The sequence below is a fragment of the Rhincodon typus genome, chromosome 19 (assembly GCF_021869965.1).
Source record: "Rhincodon typus isolate 14 chromosome 19, sRhiTyp1.1, whole genome shotgun sequence".
In the NCBI taxonomy this organism is placed as follows: Eukaryota; Metazoa; Chordata; class Chondrichthyes; order Orectolobiformes; family Rhincodontidae; genus Rhincodon; species Rhincodon typus.
The window spans coordinates 45,838,725-45,858,686 of NC_063350.1; the positions used below are offsets into that span (position 1 = coordinate 45,838,725).

The 19,962-nt window shown below is 40.2% G+C and overlaps 1 protein-coding gene across 1 annotated transcript in view; it reads right to left on the bottom strand.

The window, feature by feature from the left end:
• The window catches only part of LOC109933340 (pleckstrin homology domain-containing family G member 4B-like), a 177,200-nt gene that overhangs the window by 47,300 nt on the left and 109,938 nt on the right, over positions 1-19,962 (bottom strand). Inside the window, exons 5-8 of the mRNA XM_048608477.1 lie at positions 15,899-16,022; positions 13,142-13,235; positions 11,368-11,454; positions 8,516-8,632 (exon numbers count right to left, since the gene is read on the bottom strand). Of these exons, the coding sequence (XP_048464434.1) occupies positions 8,516-8,632; positions 11,368-11,454; positions 13,142-13,235; positions 15,899-16,022 (422 nt within the window). The remainder of the gene's footprint in view (positions 1-8,515; positions 8,633-11,367; positions 11,455-13,141; positions 13,236-15,898; positions 16,023-19,962) is intronic.

Consider the following 19,962-nt stretch of genomic DNA (forward strand, 5'->3'; position numbering starts at 1 on the left):
GTTCAGCACCATTTGCAACTCCTCGGATACTGAAGCAATTCATGTCCAAATGCAGTAAGATCCAGACAACATCCAGGTTTGGGCTGACAAGTGGCAAGTAACATTCACATCACACAATTATCAGGCAATAAGCATTTTCAATATGAGACAATCTAGTCACCCCTTGACATTCAATGGCACCACCAACACTGAATCCCCCACTATCAACATCCTGAGGGTTACCAGAAGCTGAATTGGACTAGCCATATAAACACTGTTGCTGTGAGAACAGGACAGAAGCTAGAAAACCTGCAGCAAGTAAGTCAACTGATTGTCAAAAGTCTGTCCACTGTCTACAAGACACAAGTCAGGATTTTAACAAAATACTCCCCACTTACCTGGGTGAGTTCAGTTCCAACAACACTCCACAAGCTTGACACTATCCAGGAAAAAGCTGCCCAATCGTTTGCCACTACATCGATAAACATTCACTCTCTCCATCATTGATGCTTAGTAGTCTATGGGCTGCAGAAATTCACATTCACCAAACTAACACAGGAATACTCTTTAGACAGCACCATGACCCATGACCACTATCGTCTGGAAGGACAAGAACAGCAGATACATGGGAACATGACAACCTGCAAGTTCCCCTCCACATTATGCACCGTCCTGACCTGGAAATGTATCACCATTTCTTTATTGTTGCTGGGTCAAAATTCTAAAACTCCCTTGCTGACAGCTTTGTGGGTGGACCCACACCAAATGGACTGCAGTGATTTAAGAGGTCAGCTCATCAACACCATCTCAAGGGCAACTAATTATGGCCAATTAATGCTGGCCCAATCTCTGAAGCCCACATTCCATGAATCAAAGTTTAACAAGTGCTAGTATCCAATCTCTCCAATGCTATAATCTAGTAGAACTGTACAGCTCCAGTGAATTAACCCCTGATTATTCTACACCTACCAAAACAGGATTAGAATTTGCTTAAAAAAAAATTCAGGGGAACCTAGGACAACAAGAATCTCCAGAGAAAGTAGCTGCTGAGTGGGATTCCACAGCAGTCAGAACTAAAACTCTGTTGATTCTAAACCACATTAAATATTTGTATATCAAAACTAAAAGGCAGATTTATCAAATTTGCTGGCAACGCTATAACTGGAAAATGTAACACTGGTAAATATCAAGTATTGTACGTTGTCTAAAATATGTTTACCTTAAAAATACATGAAATGGAAATCCATTTATAGACACAGATTTAGTAAGGGATTTGAGATTGATGGCTTCCTCATCAGTTTCAACCTCATGACGATGCGACTGGATTATTGAGTAGGACAATAAAGTTATACTGGAACACTTAAATGTGCTGGTCAGACCACACTGGGAATACAGTGTTGAATTATAGTCACATGCCAGAAAGAGCAATTAAACTGTTTCCAAATAAAAAGGGACTGAAATATAAAATAAGATTAGAGGAGCTTAAGAGTGACTAAGGGAGATCTCACTGAAGTATTAAATATCTATTGGTAAGGATAGACAAGACCACAAGATTACTACAAGTTTGAGAAAGTAGGGCCAAGAGATTAGATTGAAATTGGACTAAAGTGGTTTGAAAACAGATGTTTGAAAAGAAATATTTCTGTTCAGAGATGAATGTTTGGAATGAGTCCCTCCACATCATAGTGAACTTTGCTCAGACATTGAACAAAATCAAAATTAGCCTGTTGCTGCAACAAGAAAGTCAGATGACTGGAGGTTAAGTGACAACTGGTCAAATGGCTTTACTCTTTTTTTTTATACATCAACATTGAACAACGAAATGATAGGCAGAGAACAATCTGGCTCATTAATCCTGCCCCACGCTTACAATCTCTGTAGTGTTATGATTAAACTCTTTAAAGCCTTGTCTTCCTCCTAACCCCAAGAGGAAAGTAACCTCCTGTTTTCTTTATTCACTTATGGGATGTGGGCAATACTGACTAGGGAAGCAGTTACTGCTCTCCCTACTAGCCCTTGAGAAAGTAGTGGCAAGCCGTCTTTTTGAACCACTGCAGTCTGTGTCTTGTAGGTTGACCCAGAATGCTGTTAGAAAAGGAGTTCCTGGATTTTGATCCAGTGATGCTGCAGGAACGGTGATATCATTTCCAAGTCAGGATGGTGAGTGGCATGGAGGGGAACTTGCAGGTGGTGCTGTTCCCATGCATCTGCTGCCCTTGACCTTCTAGATGGAAGTGGTCATGGGCGTGGAAGGTGCTGTCTGAGGAGCCTTGGCAAATTTCTGCATTGCATCATGTAGATGGTAGACACTACCACTGCTGAGCATCAGTGGTGGAGGGAGTGAGTGCTTGTGGATGTAGTGCCAACCAAGCAGGCTGCTTTGTTCTGGATGGTGTCAAGCCTCTTGAGTGTTGTTGGGGCTGCACTCATCCAGGCAAGTGGGGAGTGTTCCATCACACTCCATACTTATGCTGTGTAGATGGTAGACAGGCTTTGGGCACTCGGGAGATGAGATACTCACTGCAAGCTTCCTAGTTTATGACCTGCTCTTGTATCCACAGTACATATATAACTAGTCCAGTCCACTCTCTAGTCAAAGGTAAGCACTGGGATATTGTTAGTGGGTGCAGCAGGATAAACTGAAAACAATAGGAGGAAATGATTGGAACATTTCTCTTAGGCAATTAAAACTCATCTAGGAAATCAAACTGACAATGCCAGAGGAGAGTGGGGCCCTGAAGTTCCTTAAATTCTGTTAAATTGTGTTCATGTTTTATTTGCTTGTGTGAAGAAGTTTACTTCTGGTCCTAACTTCACAGTAATATTCTTATGTCCCCTGATGTTTAAATCTTTCATCACAATGAAGAATTTTAATAGGAATGAAGAAGGGGAAGCCATCAGTGATAAATTTTCCAGGGCATGTTTATTCGTACAAATTCAACATGATGAAATAGCAACATCTGGCACTGTCATGCTGAAGCCTTTGACACCAAGGCTGTATTACTGAAGGTATTGTACTGGTATTAATTAAAAGAGCTCTATTAAAACCATTACCCTACAGCTATTTGATTCAATAAACATTTATTCATGCAAACTGTTGCACTCAGTATGATGGAATGGCAACATCTGGCATCATTATATTGAAGATTCAATGGTGTAAAATTGTAATTTACCCATGATGTGGTTCACTAGCAATTATCAGCAAACTGTTGCAACTGCATCTCCTGTCAAATACAGAACAATTCATCTGAAAGAGCATGTTCGGTAATGTGTATAGATTCTAGCTTTTACTTTGTAACATTATAAGGTAGTTTATGACACCTTCAACATAATGGAAAATCAGGCACAAAATAAACTTTAAGAAATCAGTCTTTCATAGATTTACAGTGCAGAAACAGACCACTCAGTAAAACCAAGATCGGTGCTTATTTTCCAAGCCAGCAGTTGGCCTAATCGAATTGTCCACTGTATTCCCATATCCCTTTATCGCATGTTCCTTCAACCACTTGGCTAACCTATTTTTTTAAACACTGAGACAATCACTGTTATAGTCATTAACTCCTGTCACACATTCCACAGCCTCATAATTCCTTCCAGAGAAAGGAGACCTGCTCAGATTTTCTCGATTCTGCTGCAGGTGAAACATATCACAATTTCTATCCCAAAAATCTTTCTACTAAGGTTTCCAACATTTTGTGTTCTAGAATCACTAGTAGTTACAGCACAGAAGGGGAGCATTCAGCCCATCTTGTCCATTCTAGCTCTCTGCAAAAGCAGTTCTGCTAGACTCACTCCCTAGCACTTTCTCCTTAGCCCCAGACTATTTCATTCTCGGATGCTCATCTGATCGCGTTTCAAAGGCTGCCATACTTTACTGCATTATATTCCAAAGTTCTAATTACTTACATGAAAACGCCCAGTATAAACCATGTTTTCATCTGATAAAACAATTGTTCACTGATGTTCCTGTCGCTCAACTAACTTTGTAACCATGGTGTCACTGTCACTCTTAGTCAATGTGCTTCACCTTTGTGAACAAATCTATTATGTATCACTTTAACATTGCTGTTTGGAAGTCCATGTACACAGCAGCTGCATTACTGTCATCAATCTTCTTAGTTAATTTATCAAAAAACTCCAATTGCTTGAACACAACTTGCCTGGAATAAATCTGTGTTGAATTTCCTCCATAAACCTACACTTGTCTGAATGACTGTTAATTGTGTCCAGGATTATCATTATTAGAAGTTTTCCCACCACTGAGTTGGAATTGACTGACTTTTAGTTGCTGGGTTCATCCTTACACCCTTTTGAGCAATGGTGTAACATTAGCCATTCTTCAGTCCTCTGATACAACCCCTGTACCTAATGGGGATGAGGAGATTATGGCCATTGCCCTAATTTCTTCAGCATTCTTGGATGCATCGCATCTGCTCCAATTGACTTTTTAACTGTAAGTGGAAGTAATTTCTCTAACATCTCCTCTATCAATTGCTTGCCCATCCAGTATCTCCACTTTCAATATGATTCGGGCAGTCACTTATTCCTTGGTAAAGACAGAGACAAAATACTCACTTAGTACCTCAACCCATGTCCCCCGCCTTAATGCATATGTTCCTTTTTCACTCTTAGTTAGCCCCACCCCTCTTTTTATTACTCTTTTACTGTTTAAATGTCTACGGAAGTCTTTTAGATTCCTTTTTATATTAGCTGTAAGTCTTTTCTCTAACTCGTTCTTTGCCTCTTTTCTTTTCTTTTTCATTTTGTTTCTTTATTTTCTATTTCCTCGATACCCGGAGAGTTCAGGCTTTGGCTTCCCTTTCATGAGAATGATTTTCAAATGGCGCAGCATCATACAGGTCGAAATATTTTCATCCTGCAGCCCATTGAGTCTGCGTTGGTTAAAAACAACCACTTAAGTATTCTACTCCCATTTTCCAGTACTGGTCCCATGGCCTTATATGCCTTGGCATTGCAACAGTACATCTCAATACTTCCTAAATGTTATGAGGGTTTCTGCCTCTGCCAACCTTAAAGTCAGGAGTTCCAGATTCTCGCCACCCTCTGAGTGAAAAAAAACCTTTCTTCACATCCCCTCTAAACCTCCTACCCCTTACCCTGGTTTTTTGATCCCTCCACCAAGGGGAAAAGTTTCTTCCTGTCTAGCCTGTCTGTGCTCCTCATTATTTTATACATCTAAATCATCTGCTCCAAGGGAAATAACACCTGCCTGTCCAATCTCTCTTCTTAACTAAAACTCTCCAGCCCTGGCAACATTCTGGTAAATGCACCTTCTCTGGTCACATCTTTCCTATAATATGGATCTGAGCTCATGTCTCTAGATCATCTGTCTAGACATCTGGATTACTAATCCATAATATAAGTAATCCTTCTTGCACTCTTTAAAGCAAATTTTCAAAGTAAAATTTGTATATATTATTTACAAATCCATAAAACTCACAGAGTAGGTGCTCAGTATTTTGATCAAAGTTGCATTAATTTTGAATCTTATGCCTTGGATGTTGCTATCCTTATTTATCAAGTGATGGTCCCCTCATTAATGGTACCCTTTTGTCCCTTTACTGTTTTGCATTCCAATCTTAGATTCCAGGTTTCCCAGGTCAGCTCAGTTGCCATCCCGCTGAAATTTTCTGTGCTACAATTATGTATTTGTACTCTAGATTGTTCCTTGCCTGATTCCATAAATAATCTAAAGCTTGTAATGAAATGTTTCCCTGTAGACATTTGATCCACCTGAAATAACTCATGAATCCAGAATGAGATTTTGCAACCATCCATCTTTGTTGAAACAAAAACATATTGATCAATAAAATTCAGCTGAGTGCACTTCAGAAACTGTTTCCCTTCCCTTTAGAAGATTTCTAACTCAGTTTACATTAGGATCATTAAAGTCTCCCACTGTCACTATAGTTTTAACAACTTGCTGTGCTTCTCACATTTGGGGGCCTGTAACATAAACATAGTGGCATAATAATAACTCTTATTTCTTGACTCTAACCAAATAGATTCAGTCCTTGACTCCTCCAGAACATCCACTTTCTCCAGCACTGTAGTATTCTCCTCTGCCACTCCACCTCCTTTCTTTCCTCTCCGTGTTTTCTTAACACCTTGGGCTGGAATTCCAAAGCCCACTGAGGTCAAAGCTGGAGGGATGACTCCAGAGATTCCTGCTGCCATCCGGAATGACAGATTGGTAACATGGTTCCACCCTGAGCCATTTTCGATATCGCAGGGCGGAGACCGAACTGTTACTTGTCTGCAGGCTGTAGAAAGCCAATAAAGGTAATGAAGGTGTTTATTAAGGCCTCCCCGTACACCAACTCAAATTTCCCAAACAACAGCAGGATGCCTGTGGTCGCCAAAGCAGAACCAGAGAGTGGAGATGGCTGGTTGTGTGCTCCAGTGAATTTTTTGGAGCCACCCTTCCCCCACACCCCAGTCATTAAGCCATAATTGCTACATTTCCAGCTGCAGCATGCCCTGCGGGGGAGGGGTTAATCCTCCTTGAGAATGGCCTGCCAGCTGTTAATTCTTTGAATTTGCGTGTTTTTAAGTTGTGTTTGGAAGGCTCCTCAAGATAGAGGCTTCCCTTCTCCCTCCCACATGCATTGGCAATTTCCACCTTTGATGGTGGAGCTGCCAATGTGTCTTGCTGGAGGATATCCTACTGGTCCTCCTAATCTCAGGAGCCCATCTACCAGCCTTAATTAGACAGTGAGTGCACACTCTGGCTAATCACTGACCGGTCACTAAAAAGGAAGGAAAATCCAGCCACCTGAATCCATCTATAGTTTATGCCTCTTGTGGGCCAGGTCTCTGCCGCAACATGATATTCCCATGTGGTTATCTGCACATTCATGTCAAAGCCCTCTACAAACCCAAACATTCTGAAAAACTGACTTTTCAAAGATTTTTTAAAAATTCTGACAGTGAAGCCTTTTCACTTCCACAACATTTCCCAGGAGAGTTATTGATGGAAAATTTTGTTCGAGTGAATTGTAGATTCAGAAATCATGTGGTTAAGCAATAAAGCCTACCATGTAATCGGACAATTCCCTGAGGCTTTGTATCTTGCCCCATTACTCTGGTAACCATAATTACAAATTACATATAGTTTCTTTCACATCCTCATGCTGTTCCAAAATGCTCTTCAACCAACAAATTGTGAGCTATAAGCATTGTTGTTTTGAAAGCAAATGGATGGCAAATTTCCACACTGCAAGATGCCACAGCTGTAGTGTAACCCATGACAAGTTAACATATTTTTGGAAGACTGGCACCCTTGTAAGGGTCACCAGTAACTAAACTGGACTATTCATATCTACACCTCGTTTATAAGTGCAGGACAAAATTATGTGCCCTGCTGTGAGCAGCTCAGCTCCAACCCCTTTGAGCCTCGGTTTCACCTACAAAGCTTTAGTGAAGCATGTGTTTTCACTTGCCATAAACTGTAATAACACTCAATATGCTCGATACCATCCAGAACAATGCAGTCAACTTAACTTATTCCCTGTCTCTGGACTCAATATCAATGTCCTCCATCACTGTTACACTGATGGCTGCAGTACGTATGATCAATAGAGTGTACCAGCAGCAAATCACCAAGGTTAGTTCAAAAGCACTCGCCTCTGTTCCAATATCTACCACCAAGACCAGAGTGACAATGTTATGGAGGAACATTAGAAGCTCCATGCTCCCTTCCAGGTCACACACCAGTTTAATTCAGTGGGTCAGAATTATGGAATTGTCTACCTAATACCATTGTGTAGGTCACATTAAGGGTGGCAATGTTTCAAATAGAAAGACCTACAGTGCCACTGAGGGTTGGAAAATAAATGCAACCTTGTCTGTGGCTTGTACATCCCATGAACAAATTGTTGAAATGTCATCTTACAATTGCCTGAAAAATATGATTCTGCCTGATAAAAACCGAAAGAACTGCGAATGCTGTGAATCAGGAACAAAAGCAAAGTTGCTGGAAAAGCTCAGCAGGTCTGGCAGCATCTGTGGAGGAGAAAACAGAGTTAACGTTTCGGGTCCGGTGACTCTTCCACAGAACACTCAGAACAGGGTTCTGAGGAAGGGTCATCAGACGCGAAACATTAACTCTGTTTCTTCCTTCACAGGTGCTGCCAGACCTGCTGAGCTTTTCCAGCAACTTTGTTCTTGTTCCTGATTCTGCCTGATGTTTTGCATTCTATCACGTCTCACAAACAATCATGATATACTCTCCCAAGACCCTTCATGACCCTGACCAACCAGCCTAGTGCAAGCCCAACGTGGATGAAGTAGCCAAATAGATAAGAAATGTCATCAGAGATACATTGTCAACTACATTATGAAGTTAACAATAGGACTTCACATTTAAAGACATGTAGCCAATGGAAAAAAACAAATCTATCATATATAAACATCTAACATATCAAACATATCTAATTTTGGGAGTACAGATAGGAATACAAAATGTAATGCAATCTACATTTTTGTAAAGCATTTTTCATGATATATTACTGACCATACGGAACTGAATCCACTCAGAGTGGTTGTAGGGAAATGTCCCCTCCAGATTCTCAGTCAGCTGGTTGTTGTCAATAAACTTATTCAGAGCTTTCAAGGAAGTCAAAACTTCCATCTGATGAAACAAAAAATAACAGACAATATATATTTCATGTTATATATGTTAAAGAGTTGTTACAAATAGAAGAACAGAACTCATTTTTTCTTTAGAAAAGATTTTTATCTGAGAAAGATTGCTTCTCTGGTCTAGTTTTCCCTGGTAAGGAGCATTGATTGTATTGAACCCAACCTGTAAAATAGTCAAGTCGATAAACCTGGAGACTTCTCCAAATTAAATTAATGAAAAGAACATGAGGAGTTACAGACACAGGAGATTTCATCTGCATTTGTTCTTTTCGTTCATTTGAGTTCCGTCATAATGTGTTCGTGTTTTATAAAACATAAGAAGAATAAAAACACTCAAATCTCTTTGCAAGGCTATAAATGCATGACAAATGTTAGACATTTGCTGCACCTGAATAAGTCAACTACCCCTAATTCTCTTTTCTTTTAATCTTCTACAATTGCCCGATTTCATAAGCCGGGACTGTGTGCTTTTCCATGGAAATAAAGAGTAAATAAAAATGGACATTAGGGTGCAGCTCACTGAATTAAATCTATTTTTATTTTATTTTTATTTCTTCTTTCATGGGATGTGCACATCACGAGAAAGACTAACATCTGATACCCATCCGCATTTAGCCTTGGGAAGGTGTTGATGAGCTACCTTCTTGAAGTACTGCAGCCCATATGATGTAGGTACACCCACAGTGCTATTCTCAAGAGAATGACCACTTTTTTACCCAGCAACAACGAAGAAATGGCAATATAGTTCCAAGTCAAAATGGTATGTGAGAGGGAGGGGAATTGGCATGTGTTCTTGTGTTAGCTCATACAGGTTTGGAAAGTGCAGTTGAAGAAGCCATGAGAAGTCATTGCAGGGCATCTTGCTACCATTTTGCAATGGCAGTGGAAGGCATGAATGTTTAATGCAGTGGTTGAGCTATTTATCAAGTGGGCTGCTTTGATTTGGATGGTGTTGCGTTTCTTGAGTGCTGCTAAGTTTACATTCATCTAGGCATGTGGAAAGTATTTCATGAAATTTCCGGCTTGTGCCCTTCAGATATAAGACATGCTTTTGGGGAGTCAGGATCTGAGTTACTTACAGCAGAATTCTTAATCCACAGTATTGATAGAGCTGGTTCAGGTTAATTTCTGGCCAACAATAACACTCATGTTGTTGAAAATGGAGGATTCAGTGACAGATAGGCCACTAAATGTCATGGGAAAATGATTAGATTCTCTCTTATTTAATATGGTTATTTTCTAACACTTGTATAGCACAAATCTTACTTGCAATTTAATAGGCCAAGCCTGAACATTGTATTGGTCTTTCTGCAATTGAACATGAACAGCTTCAGCAATCAGCAACGAAAATCCCTGCTTCTGATCTTATAATGGAAGGAAGGTCATTGATGAAGCAGCTGAGGATGGTTGTGCCTAGGATACTACCTTGAGGAACTTCTGCAGTAATGATCTGTGCTGTGTTAATTGATCTCCAACAACCAAAAACAACTTCCTTTGTACTAGGTACGGCTCTAACCCCAGTGAAGAGTCTTCCCCCAATTGAGTTTTATGTTCTGCATTGATATGATAAATTTTACCTTTTCTCTTAAACATGTGTTTGGATCAACAGTGTAATTGGGTCAGGAACTAATAAGCCCTGGCAGAACCCAAACTGATCATCACTGAACAGGTTATTGCTGAGTGAGTACCTCTTAATAGCAGCAACAATGCCTTCAATCACTTTACTGATGTGGAGATGTCGGTGTTGGACTGGGGTGGACATTAAAATTAAGTAAAGCATTTGGACAGTAATCTGGTAATGTGTGACTTCTCACTTTGCTGATGATGAAGAGCAGACTGATAGGACTGTGCATGATCAGATTGGATTAGTTCTGCTTTTTGTGAGCAGGGCACACCTGTGCAACTTTTGACATTGTCAGTAGGATGCCACAGATGTGGCTGTTTGGAACAGTGTGGTCACGGGTGCAGCATCTTCTCCAGCACAATGTTTCAGTGCTGCTGCCAGGATGGTATCAGGTCCCAAAGTTCCTTTTCATGCTAAGTGGGCGTCACTAACAACACCAGCTGCTCAGCCTTAGCTACCCTTGAACTGAGTGGATAGCGGACAAAGTGATCCACCGAGTGTGACCTGTTTGCCCTACTGAGGAAATACTCAGAAGGAAATGCAGCATCTGTGAAGAGAGGAACAGCATGAATGCTTGAGATCAACAATCCACGTTAGTTCTGATGAAGGGTCACTGACTTTTGCCTCTCTTTGTGCAGATGCTGCCAGATTTGCTGAGCATTCCAAGGCTTAAACAGAAATAACCCTCTTTGCCGTATCTTTGGAAGGCAATCAGACTTCTTTTTGACCTCTCATTTCCCTTCAGCAAGAAACCGAGCAGCAATTGTCCAAGATCTTGCTTGGCACAACATTAAACAATGAATTTCAAAAACAAAATTGAGGTGTAGAGAAAACATAGACAACCTGCTGGCAGAAAAAAAATTGTCACATCAATAAATTTGACTTTTTGCAAAAATGACCATTAAGAAGTGCCAAGCAAGTGGAGTTGACAAGTAAAAATTTTGTTTCTTCACTTAAGAAGCAAAGTTGAAAGAGACAGACTAGGCCCCACAAATCCTGGTCACTAGAGAAGGGGAGGAGATCGAGATTGGGTTTCATTTGTGTTTACCTTTGGTAATACATTCTACTCGGATTTCCTGAGCAGTTTCAATAGCACTTACAGATATTCTTGGATATTTCTCCAGTTTGAGAGTTGCCTCCTTCTCTGTCAATATCAGCACACAATGAATGGAGTGGGGAGCAAAGTCCTGCAGATTTGAACCAGAAAGTAATTAGAGACATTAATACAAATGCATATTTCTAAACTGAGAAACAATATCACATTTCCAGCTCGATATTGCAACTGAACTCAACTTAGTCAATCAAGCCTTTTGTTTAGGTGAACCTATGATAACTGCTGAAATATTTTTCACATTGGCAACAGTTCATTTTTACTATGTGGGTTTGAATCATCCTCCACATGGAACGTAAGGACGAATATCACATAGTCACAACACTTATATGATATACTGCAGTGACTGTAATAGGGTCAGCCAGGCTGGAATAAGGATTTGAACTGGAGGTAGATTGGGAGAATAATGTTTAAGGCAATGGCTGACTGGAACATTCAAATTTAGGGTCTATCTGTAAATTGTTTTTGCATTATTTAAGATAAATATATTATTAATAATACTTTGAAATTGATAATGTGGGAAACTGATGAAGTGATTAGAGAAGGAAAATTTGGTGATAACCGCTACGTGGATGTGTCAAAGCAGATTGCATTGCACACCCTACTGTAAGGAACTTTCGATTTAGCTAAATGATGTTTTCAGTTACAAGTTATGAATGTTATTTCAGTTTATTTGAAACTTATAAGATAACAAAGAGATAAGACTATTCGATTGTGAAATCATTTCAAATAGATTAGGAACAGAGAAGGCTAAGGGGCGACATGATTTAGGTATACAAAATTGTGAGGGGTAGAGATAGAGCAGACAGGAGGAGCTTTTCTTCCATTTGCAGAGAGTTCAAAAACCAGGGGTCATAGATTCAAGCTAAGTGGTGCAATGATCATAGGGAACATGGGGAAAAAAACTTTTTTTTATGCACAGGGTGCCTGGAATTCACTGCCTGAGTTGATGATGGAGGCAAAGACACAAAAGTGCCAGTAGTGCTGTAAGTTTCAGGGCTATTGCCTGTGTGCAGGAAGCTGAGATTAGAAAGGGCATCTGGGTGTCTTTGTGTCTACTTGGACAAGATAGGCCAAATGCCCTCCTTACTGTGCTGTATCATTTCTGTGGTTCTATGGAGGATCAAGGATTATAATCCCAATTGGTGGAAAGGAAGAACCAAATTTGATTGAAGGATGTGCCTATTTTTCCCCAGAGAATAATGAACCTGTGGAATAGGACTTGCAGTGAACAGAGATCCCCTGAACTCCATGTGAGTTTCTGGCTGCATTGAAAATCACTTTCTTGCAAAAGGCAAGCCTCCTGTAACCTAAATCAAGGCCAGATTGATCTCTTGGACTAGTTTCCATCATCTAAGAAGAGTCAGAAGGGAATTCTCCAAATTAGTTTTCCTTAAACTGGTCCGGGCATTTTCGCCAACCCAAAAGGTCAAATGGTTTCTGGGTGAGGTGGGAAAATTATTCACAGTTCTGAGGAGAAGTCACCAGACCCGAAACGTTAACTCTGTTTTTTCCTTCACAGATGCTGCCAGACCTGCTGAGCTTTTCTAGCAACTTTGTTTTTATTCCTGATTCACAGCATCCTCAGTTCTTTCGGTTTTATTTAGGAAAATTATTCATTGTGTTACTCAAAATGTTGATGCATCAGGATATATGGATGAGTTATTCTTTTGCTGTCTAACATTATTAAACAAAGAGAAGGAAGAACAAACCTCTAAAAATACAATGCAGTCATTTCATAACAAATATTTATCCATGTTCACCTGAAGCAATCCTAAAGCTTTAAATAATGCAAATTGAGGTGGACGCCTCCTGGCATCTATAACGATTGTTAATCCCAGATCTCGAACTTCCTTCCTGGAAGAAGAAACATTAAGAACAAAACTAAAGAATCTTCGTTGTGCAATCAAGTTTGCACTTCTGCTTTCAATAACAATTTATAATCACTTTTTATACATCCAAAAAACAGAAGTAAAGTACAGTTTCCAAATAAATGTCAGGGGAACTCCAGCTGGAATTTGTTCACTTCACAACTAATATGAGAAACTTCCACTCTTCTTTAACTGTTGTTAGCTTATAACCATCTGTATTTTTAACCATTAGTTCCATATGGGGCATTTAAAAAAACATAGATGAGCAAAGTGAATAATATGATGACAACAAAATCATCTTCAGAACATCTTGATATACATTTATAACGATATCTCTTGTGACACTTCGTCAAAATCCTGTAATTCCCCACCTAATACTGTTGTAGCAGCATTATGACCTGAGACCGCAGTGATTCATGGAAAATGTTCATTACTATATTCAAAGCAATTGAGGTTGGTTAATGTATATAACAGTATTAGCACTGCCAAAACCTATAAACTATCCATAAGACAATAATTGCTGGCTGCTGAAAACTAGTGTTGAATATTTGGATAAATTATGGGAGGCAACTTAATGGTCTGGCATTTCTCACGTCTGTACACCAGAAGGTTGGTTTCAAATCCCACTCCAGCAACGTAAGTTACAAAATCAAGTCTGACACTTCAGTGCAATACTATGCAATTGCTGCCTGGTTGGAAATGTCTCTTTCAGATGATGTATAAAAATATCTTGGGCACAGTTTCAAAGAAAGGTTAAGGGATTCTCCCCTATGCCCTGGCCAATACTTACCCTTCAACTAATATCGCAAAGACAGATGATCGGATCATTATTATCACATCATTGGGACTTGGCTGTTGCATTTCTCTTCATTACAGTAGTGACTACATTTTAATAATAGTTAGTTGATTTCAAAGTGTTTTGTGATATCCCAAGGCTGCGAACAGCATATAAAAAGGGGAAGTCTATCTTTACTTTCTAAGTACATTCAAAATTAAAGCTTTATTCTCAGTAGGTGGCAGTACTAAACAGTTAATGTTGATTTCTATATGCTGCTATTCCACATACAATGGAACAGACAACACATTCTTAGAACAACAGGACACTGAAGTGACACAAAATAAAATTTGCACACCACAATGAATGCAATTTTATTGCCTCATTTTGACAATATTAGCAAAGACCATTTACATGTAACTGAATGAAATAAATAAATCAAAGCCAATTGCATAACAGAACTCCACGCTGACATTGACAGCCCCTTACTGTTCTGATTATCTACCGTACCCAGAAATCATATTTAGTATACAGGCAGCTTGTCATTTTCAGGTTGTGCAAATTGGCTACAGAGATTTTGAGTTGTTGCAGTGCTTAGGAAGTAGATACCGTTATGGAGGAAGTTTCAGGATTTTGACCCGACGAGGGTGGGAGGAATGTGCTACATTTCCATGTCGCAATGGTGAGTGACTTAGAGAGGAGCTTGCAGGTGCTGCATAGAGGGTACAGGTTTGGAAAGCACTGTCAGGCTTGGTCTCCCACCCTGGTGGCAAGCTAAAGTGAGGGATATGCTGGGCCTATAGATTATGGCTGAATGAAATTCTGCTGCTGCCGATGGCTCAGTTTTGAGCTGCTAGATCTGTTCTCAATCCATCCCGTTTAACAGTGGGTTGTTGTGCCACATTGCCTGGTGAAGACAAGGCCATATCAACAAGATCAGTGAATATGAGACCACATTGATTACTTCCTTTTATTGATTACTGCACTCAGACTATCACAGGCTTAGACTAGCAGCTATGTCCTTCAGGACTCAGCAGGTCAGCCAGCAGGTCATGCTACACAACCACTTACTGTAATAAATACTAAAGTCCACTGATCAGAGTACATTCTCTGCCTTTGTGAGCCCCAGTGCTTCATCCCAGTGGGTTCAGCTATTTCCCATGGTAGTAATGAGTTAGTCTTATACACATCTGCCAGACTAGGAAAGAATGACAAATTTTCTTCCATAAAGTACATACACAGGTCATGTGGCTTTTTAACAACAATTTTGTAGTTTTATGAACATCAATGGTGAGATTAATCTCTTCTCTTATTACAGATTTTATTAAGGAACGGCATTTAAATTCCCTAAACTGCCATAATTGGTTTTAAACTCATGTCTCCAGATCATGAGTCCAAGCCTCTGAATTATTAGTCCAGTAACATTACCATTACACTCCCCTCACTCCATTTTTTTGTACATGAGCACTGAAGATGTTGAGTTTGAAGTTAATACTGCTAGTGAGAATATGCCACAGTTTTGAGTTTCCCATTGTTTCAGCATCAAACCTCTTGAACCACAGGACTTTCTTTTTAAAGCAAGTATCTAAATCAGCCAAGACTGAGCTTTGTTGAATAAACCTCACTTCCTGCCTGGTCTGAACAATCCAGCCAAGTCTGAGTGGAGTTGCATTTTATTTTTTGGCTGGCCAACACTGTTATGACTAGATGTAATTTTCCTGCTACTAAACACTTCAGTCTGCATCTGCGATCTATCCAGTATAGAGTCAGGCTTTATTTTCCCCAATGTGAAATAAGTGCTGAAAAATATGTGTTTCCTCCGAGTTTGCAAAGACTTTCTGTAATCAAGCATCAACAAAAAAGGAAAGCTTCACCTGGGGATGTTGTACAAGTACAGGAGGAGCCTGGCAAGGTCATCATTGGTGCAGGTTGGATTCTGCAAAAACCTGTTATCACTGCAGACTTGTATCACGGCTCTCCCTGCCTTATCTCTGCTCCCTAGAAAGATTAGAAAGGAATGTAAAATTACTGAATAGATTCATGCTACGCCAGACACCCAGTTTTCTTATTAGATCACTTTGGCACATCCTTAATATCATATTTTGCCAAACCTATTTCTTCCACTGAAAAAAAATACTGATTTCATTCAAATGCTGGTCTCCAGACAGTTGTTTCCATCTGGTTGAATTGAATTATCATGGTGTTGAAATTCAAGATACAATTGCTAACATCTAGGAGACAGAGTTGCTAAATGGAGATTATTGGCTGGAATGGGATGCCCTCTCTCTGTGCAGGATGATAAATCATATGCATAAAACATATGTACATGTAATAAGAGTCTCAGTTTCAGAATGAAGAGCTTGTTTATCGCTGCAATAATGTCCAAGGATGAGGTTTTTTCATTACATGTAGAAGAACACAGTTTTTCAGATTCCTCATGCATTTGTGGCTGGACCGCCATTCATGAATTGCCATTTTCCACAAATGCATGCATTTTCCAATTAATATAAAGGTTCCAAACAACTCAGTATCAAATTTAAAAATTGTCTTAGCATTTTAGAACCAATAATCTGCTACAAGTTCCAATGGGTTCCAGTGGGTGCATAAGTGTTTAGGTTACTTACCTGCTACACATGGTGGAGGTACATAACCAATGGATTTTTGTTTTGGTAAAACAATTCAACTGGAATTTTAATCAGAGGCAGCGGGCCTACTCACCAGCTGAAAGTCCACTTCTGCCTGTCCTGGAAACCGTGAGCTAATTGGACGGCTACACTGCAGGCAATTCTCCAATCAGGCACCAGCAGCAATTGTCACTTTTTGGATCTACAAGCAGTTCATTGGAAGCCAAACGTTGAGCTAAAATAGAGTGGTTCCACCGGTTCCAGTCAGACAGGTCCTGGCAACGAGCTGCAGGAAGGGTGGGATGTTGATGATCACTGTTGGGACAGGGCTGCCATTGGAGGCAGAGTTGTCAAATAGCAGGGATGTCTTCTCAGCATTGTAGGCATGTGCTGACAATGGTAAGTGACTAGCAGTCTTGGGAGAAAGCCCGTAAGTGTCCTTTAAGGATCTCAATTGATCCAAGAGTGGGTAGACTACGTGATACCTACCCTACCATTGGTAAAGATTCAGTGAAAGAGGATAGCAATGGGCAGGGCATCAAGCCACCTTTTTCTAAACACACCCCCACACCGCCAACATATCCCCCCCACCGCTTCCATTTATCTTTCTTCACAGAGAGGACAGCATCTCCATTTAGCAACTCTCTCTCCCAGATATTAGTAATTGTATCTTGAATTTCAACAGCATGATAACTCAATTCAACCAGGTGGAAACAACTGTTTGGAGACCAGAATTTGGATGAAATCAGTATTTTTTTTTAATGGAAGGAATTTACAGAACTTTTTGGAACAGTCAGCACCTCAATGAGTTACAAGCGATTCGTAACTGACTCCTATATTCGTGGCAAATGTCTAGTGCAATTTTCCCTATATGCAAGACTGCATCAGATAAAATGTCAGCAGTGAGAGCTAATACCTAAGGCATGACAGCATCAATGGTCAATTTATTCCAGCACTATCAAATCAAGTCTCATTACCATCATCATCAAGGTTCTCAGGCTGCATTCCAAATAACGCCACACAAAGTATATCATAGAATCATATAAGGAAACAGCACAACAGGCCATTCAACCCAGCATCCTGAACTTTACAATTGTCCAAAAATTCCAATTGCCTCTTTCTCCTCAGAGTTCTGCATTTTCCTAGTTTCCTCCAGAGGACTTCCTACTTCCTTTGATTTATCTTAGCCCAGCTGAGGAAAGATAGCCAGTAAACTGGCAAATGTTGGAGGCTGAAGACAACCGTGGTCCTGCAGAGGACTGCTCCAAATGCTGTTCTGCAGGGAGTGAGGGCTTCATAAACCAACTATTAGCTGCTAGGCTTTAATCCAGCTGGGGATTGTGCACCCTCGCTCTGAGTTTGTTATCAAGTTACAGAAGAAACTCATCATCTTCTTTGAAATCACAGGATCTCTGCCACGATGCTGTGTTTCCTGCTTAAAGAGAGCAGTCAAGCTTTGCTCTTTCAGACCTGCAGGGATATTGGTGCAGCAAGCCTCGTCCTGGGAATGGATTCCCTCTACCAGCTCAATTACGACATGCAGCTCCTGTTTATAGAGCTGGCAGGGCCCTGCTCTCCGTGTAAGATTTCCCTGTTTTCTAGCTGGAACGGAAAAGAGTATGCAACACACTCACCTCCAGCTGTAGCTCTCTCCCATTGGGAATGATGGCTTTCACCCACTGTTCAGGAATCTGCACTGTCACCAGTGAAGGTTCATGTGGCTAGAGGGAGGGAACGTTGAAATTGCCAATGTGACCAGAATCGATGATGTATTGGACAGTGGAGGAGTGGACTGAATTTAACCCAAACAACTTGCTAAACTGATTTAGTCCCATTGTCTATATTCCCTATTAGTCCCTATTTAGCCTATATCCCTCTAAACCCTTCCTATTCATATACCCAAACTGATGCTGTTTAAATGTTGTAATTGTACCAGCCTCCACCACTTCCTCTGGCAGCTCATTCCATACACGCACCACTGTCTGTGTGAAAAAGTTGTCCCTCAGGTCCCTTTTAAATCTTACCCCTCTCACCTTAAACCTATGCCCTCTAGTTTTGGACTCCCCCACTCTGGGAAAAAAAGACCTTGGCTATTCACCCTATCCATGTCCCTCATGATTTTATAAACCTCTACAAGGTCACCCCTCAGCCTCCGATGCTCCAGGAACAAAAGCCCCAGCCTATTCAGCCTCTCCTTATAACTCAAACCCTCTAGTCCTGGTAACATCCTTGTAAATCTTTTCTGCATCCTCTCAAGTTTAACAACATTATTCCTTTAGCAGGGAGATCAGAATTGAATGCAGGACTCTATAGGTGGCCTAACCATGTCCTGTCCAGCTGCAACATGACATCCCAATTCGTATACTCAGTGCACAGACCAGTAACAGCAAGCATACCAAACACCTTCTTCACCACCCTGTCTACTTGCAACTCCACTTTCAAGGAACTATGAACCTCCACCCCTATGTCTCTTTGTTCAGCAACACTCCCCAGCGTCCTACCATTACCATTACATTGTAAGTCCTGCCTAGTTTGCCTTACTAAAATGCAATACTTCACATTTATCCAAATTAAACTCCACTGCCATTCCTTGGCCTATTGGTCCATGAAGGTCCTTTACCTTCAAAAAAATCCATGCTGACTTCATCATATAGTGTGCACTCTTCCAAATGCCAAATAATGTTATCGCCAATTATTGTCTCCAAATGTTTCCCATATTAGGCTGTCTGACCTATATTTGCTGCATTAATCCCTTAATCATATTTTTTATGTTAAAATTTCCAGCAAAATATTTTCACTATTGAGTTACAGTCATTGAATTTGTTTTGTCTAAAATGGTTTTACTTCGCTGTAATATTGGCTTTCTCCAGGATTATAACAATTTCATAACCTATTGATTAATTTTGCAAAGTGTTTATTGAATAGAATTTTCTTTGCATTTTGGGAGATCATGCGGCCTTAGAGATTTAAGATGCACAGTCCTTGAGAATGTCTAGCTCAAAAACAGCTATTTTTAGAGAACAATGCCTCATTGAGCTGCACATTTTTTCTGAGCATGTTATTATGTTGTAATTCATACGTGTAAATATGGGCTAAATTTACCAGGTCCTGAAGAGGTGGGACTGGAAGCAGCAGGAGAAAATAATATGTTATGTTGCTTTCTCAATGCTGCAGGGACGTACTCTCAGGATACAAGGTAGACCTTTTTAGTCATTTACCATTGACCATTTACAAGATAAAGAAACATTTCTTTATTCAAAGGGTAGTGAACCAACAACATTCTTTACAACAGAAGGCTGAATAAATTCAAGAAA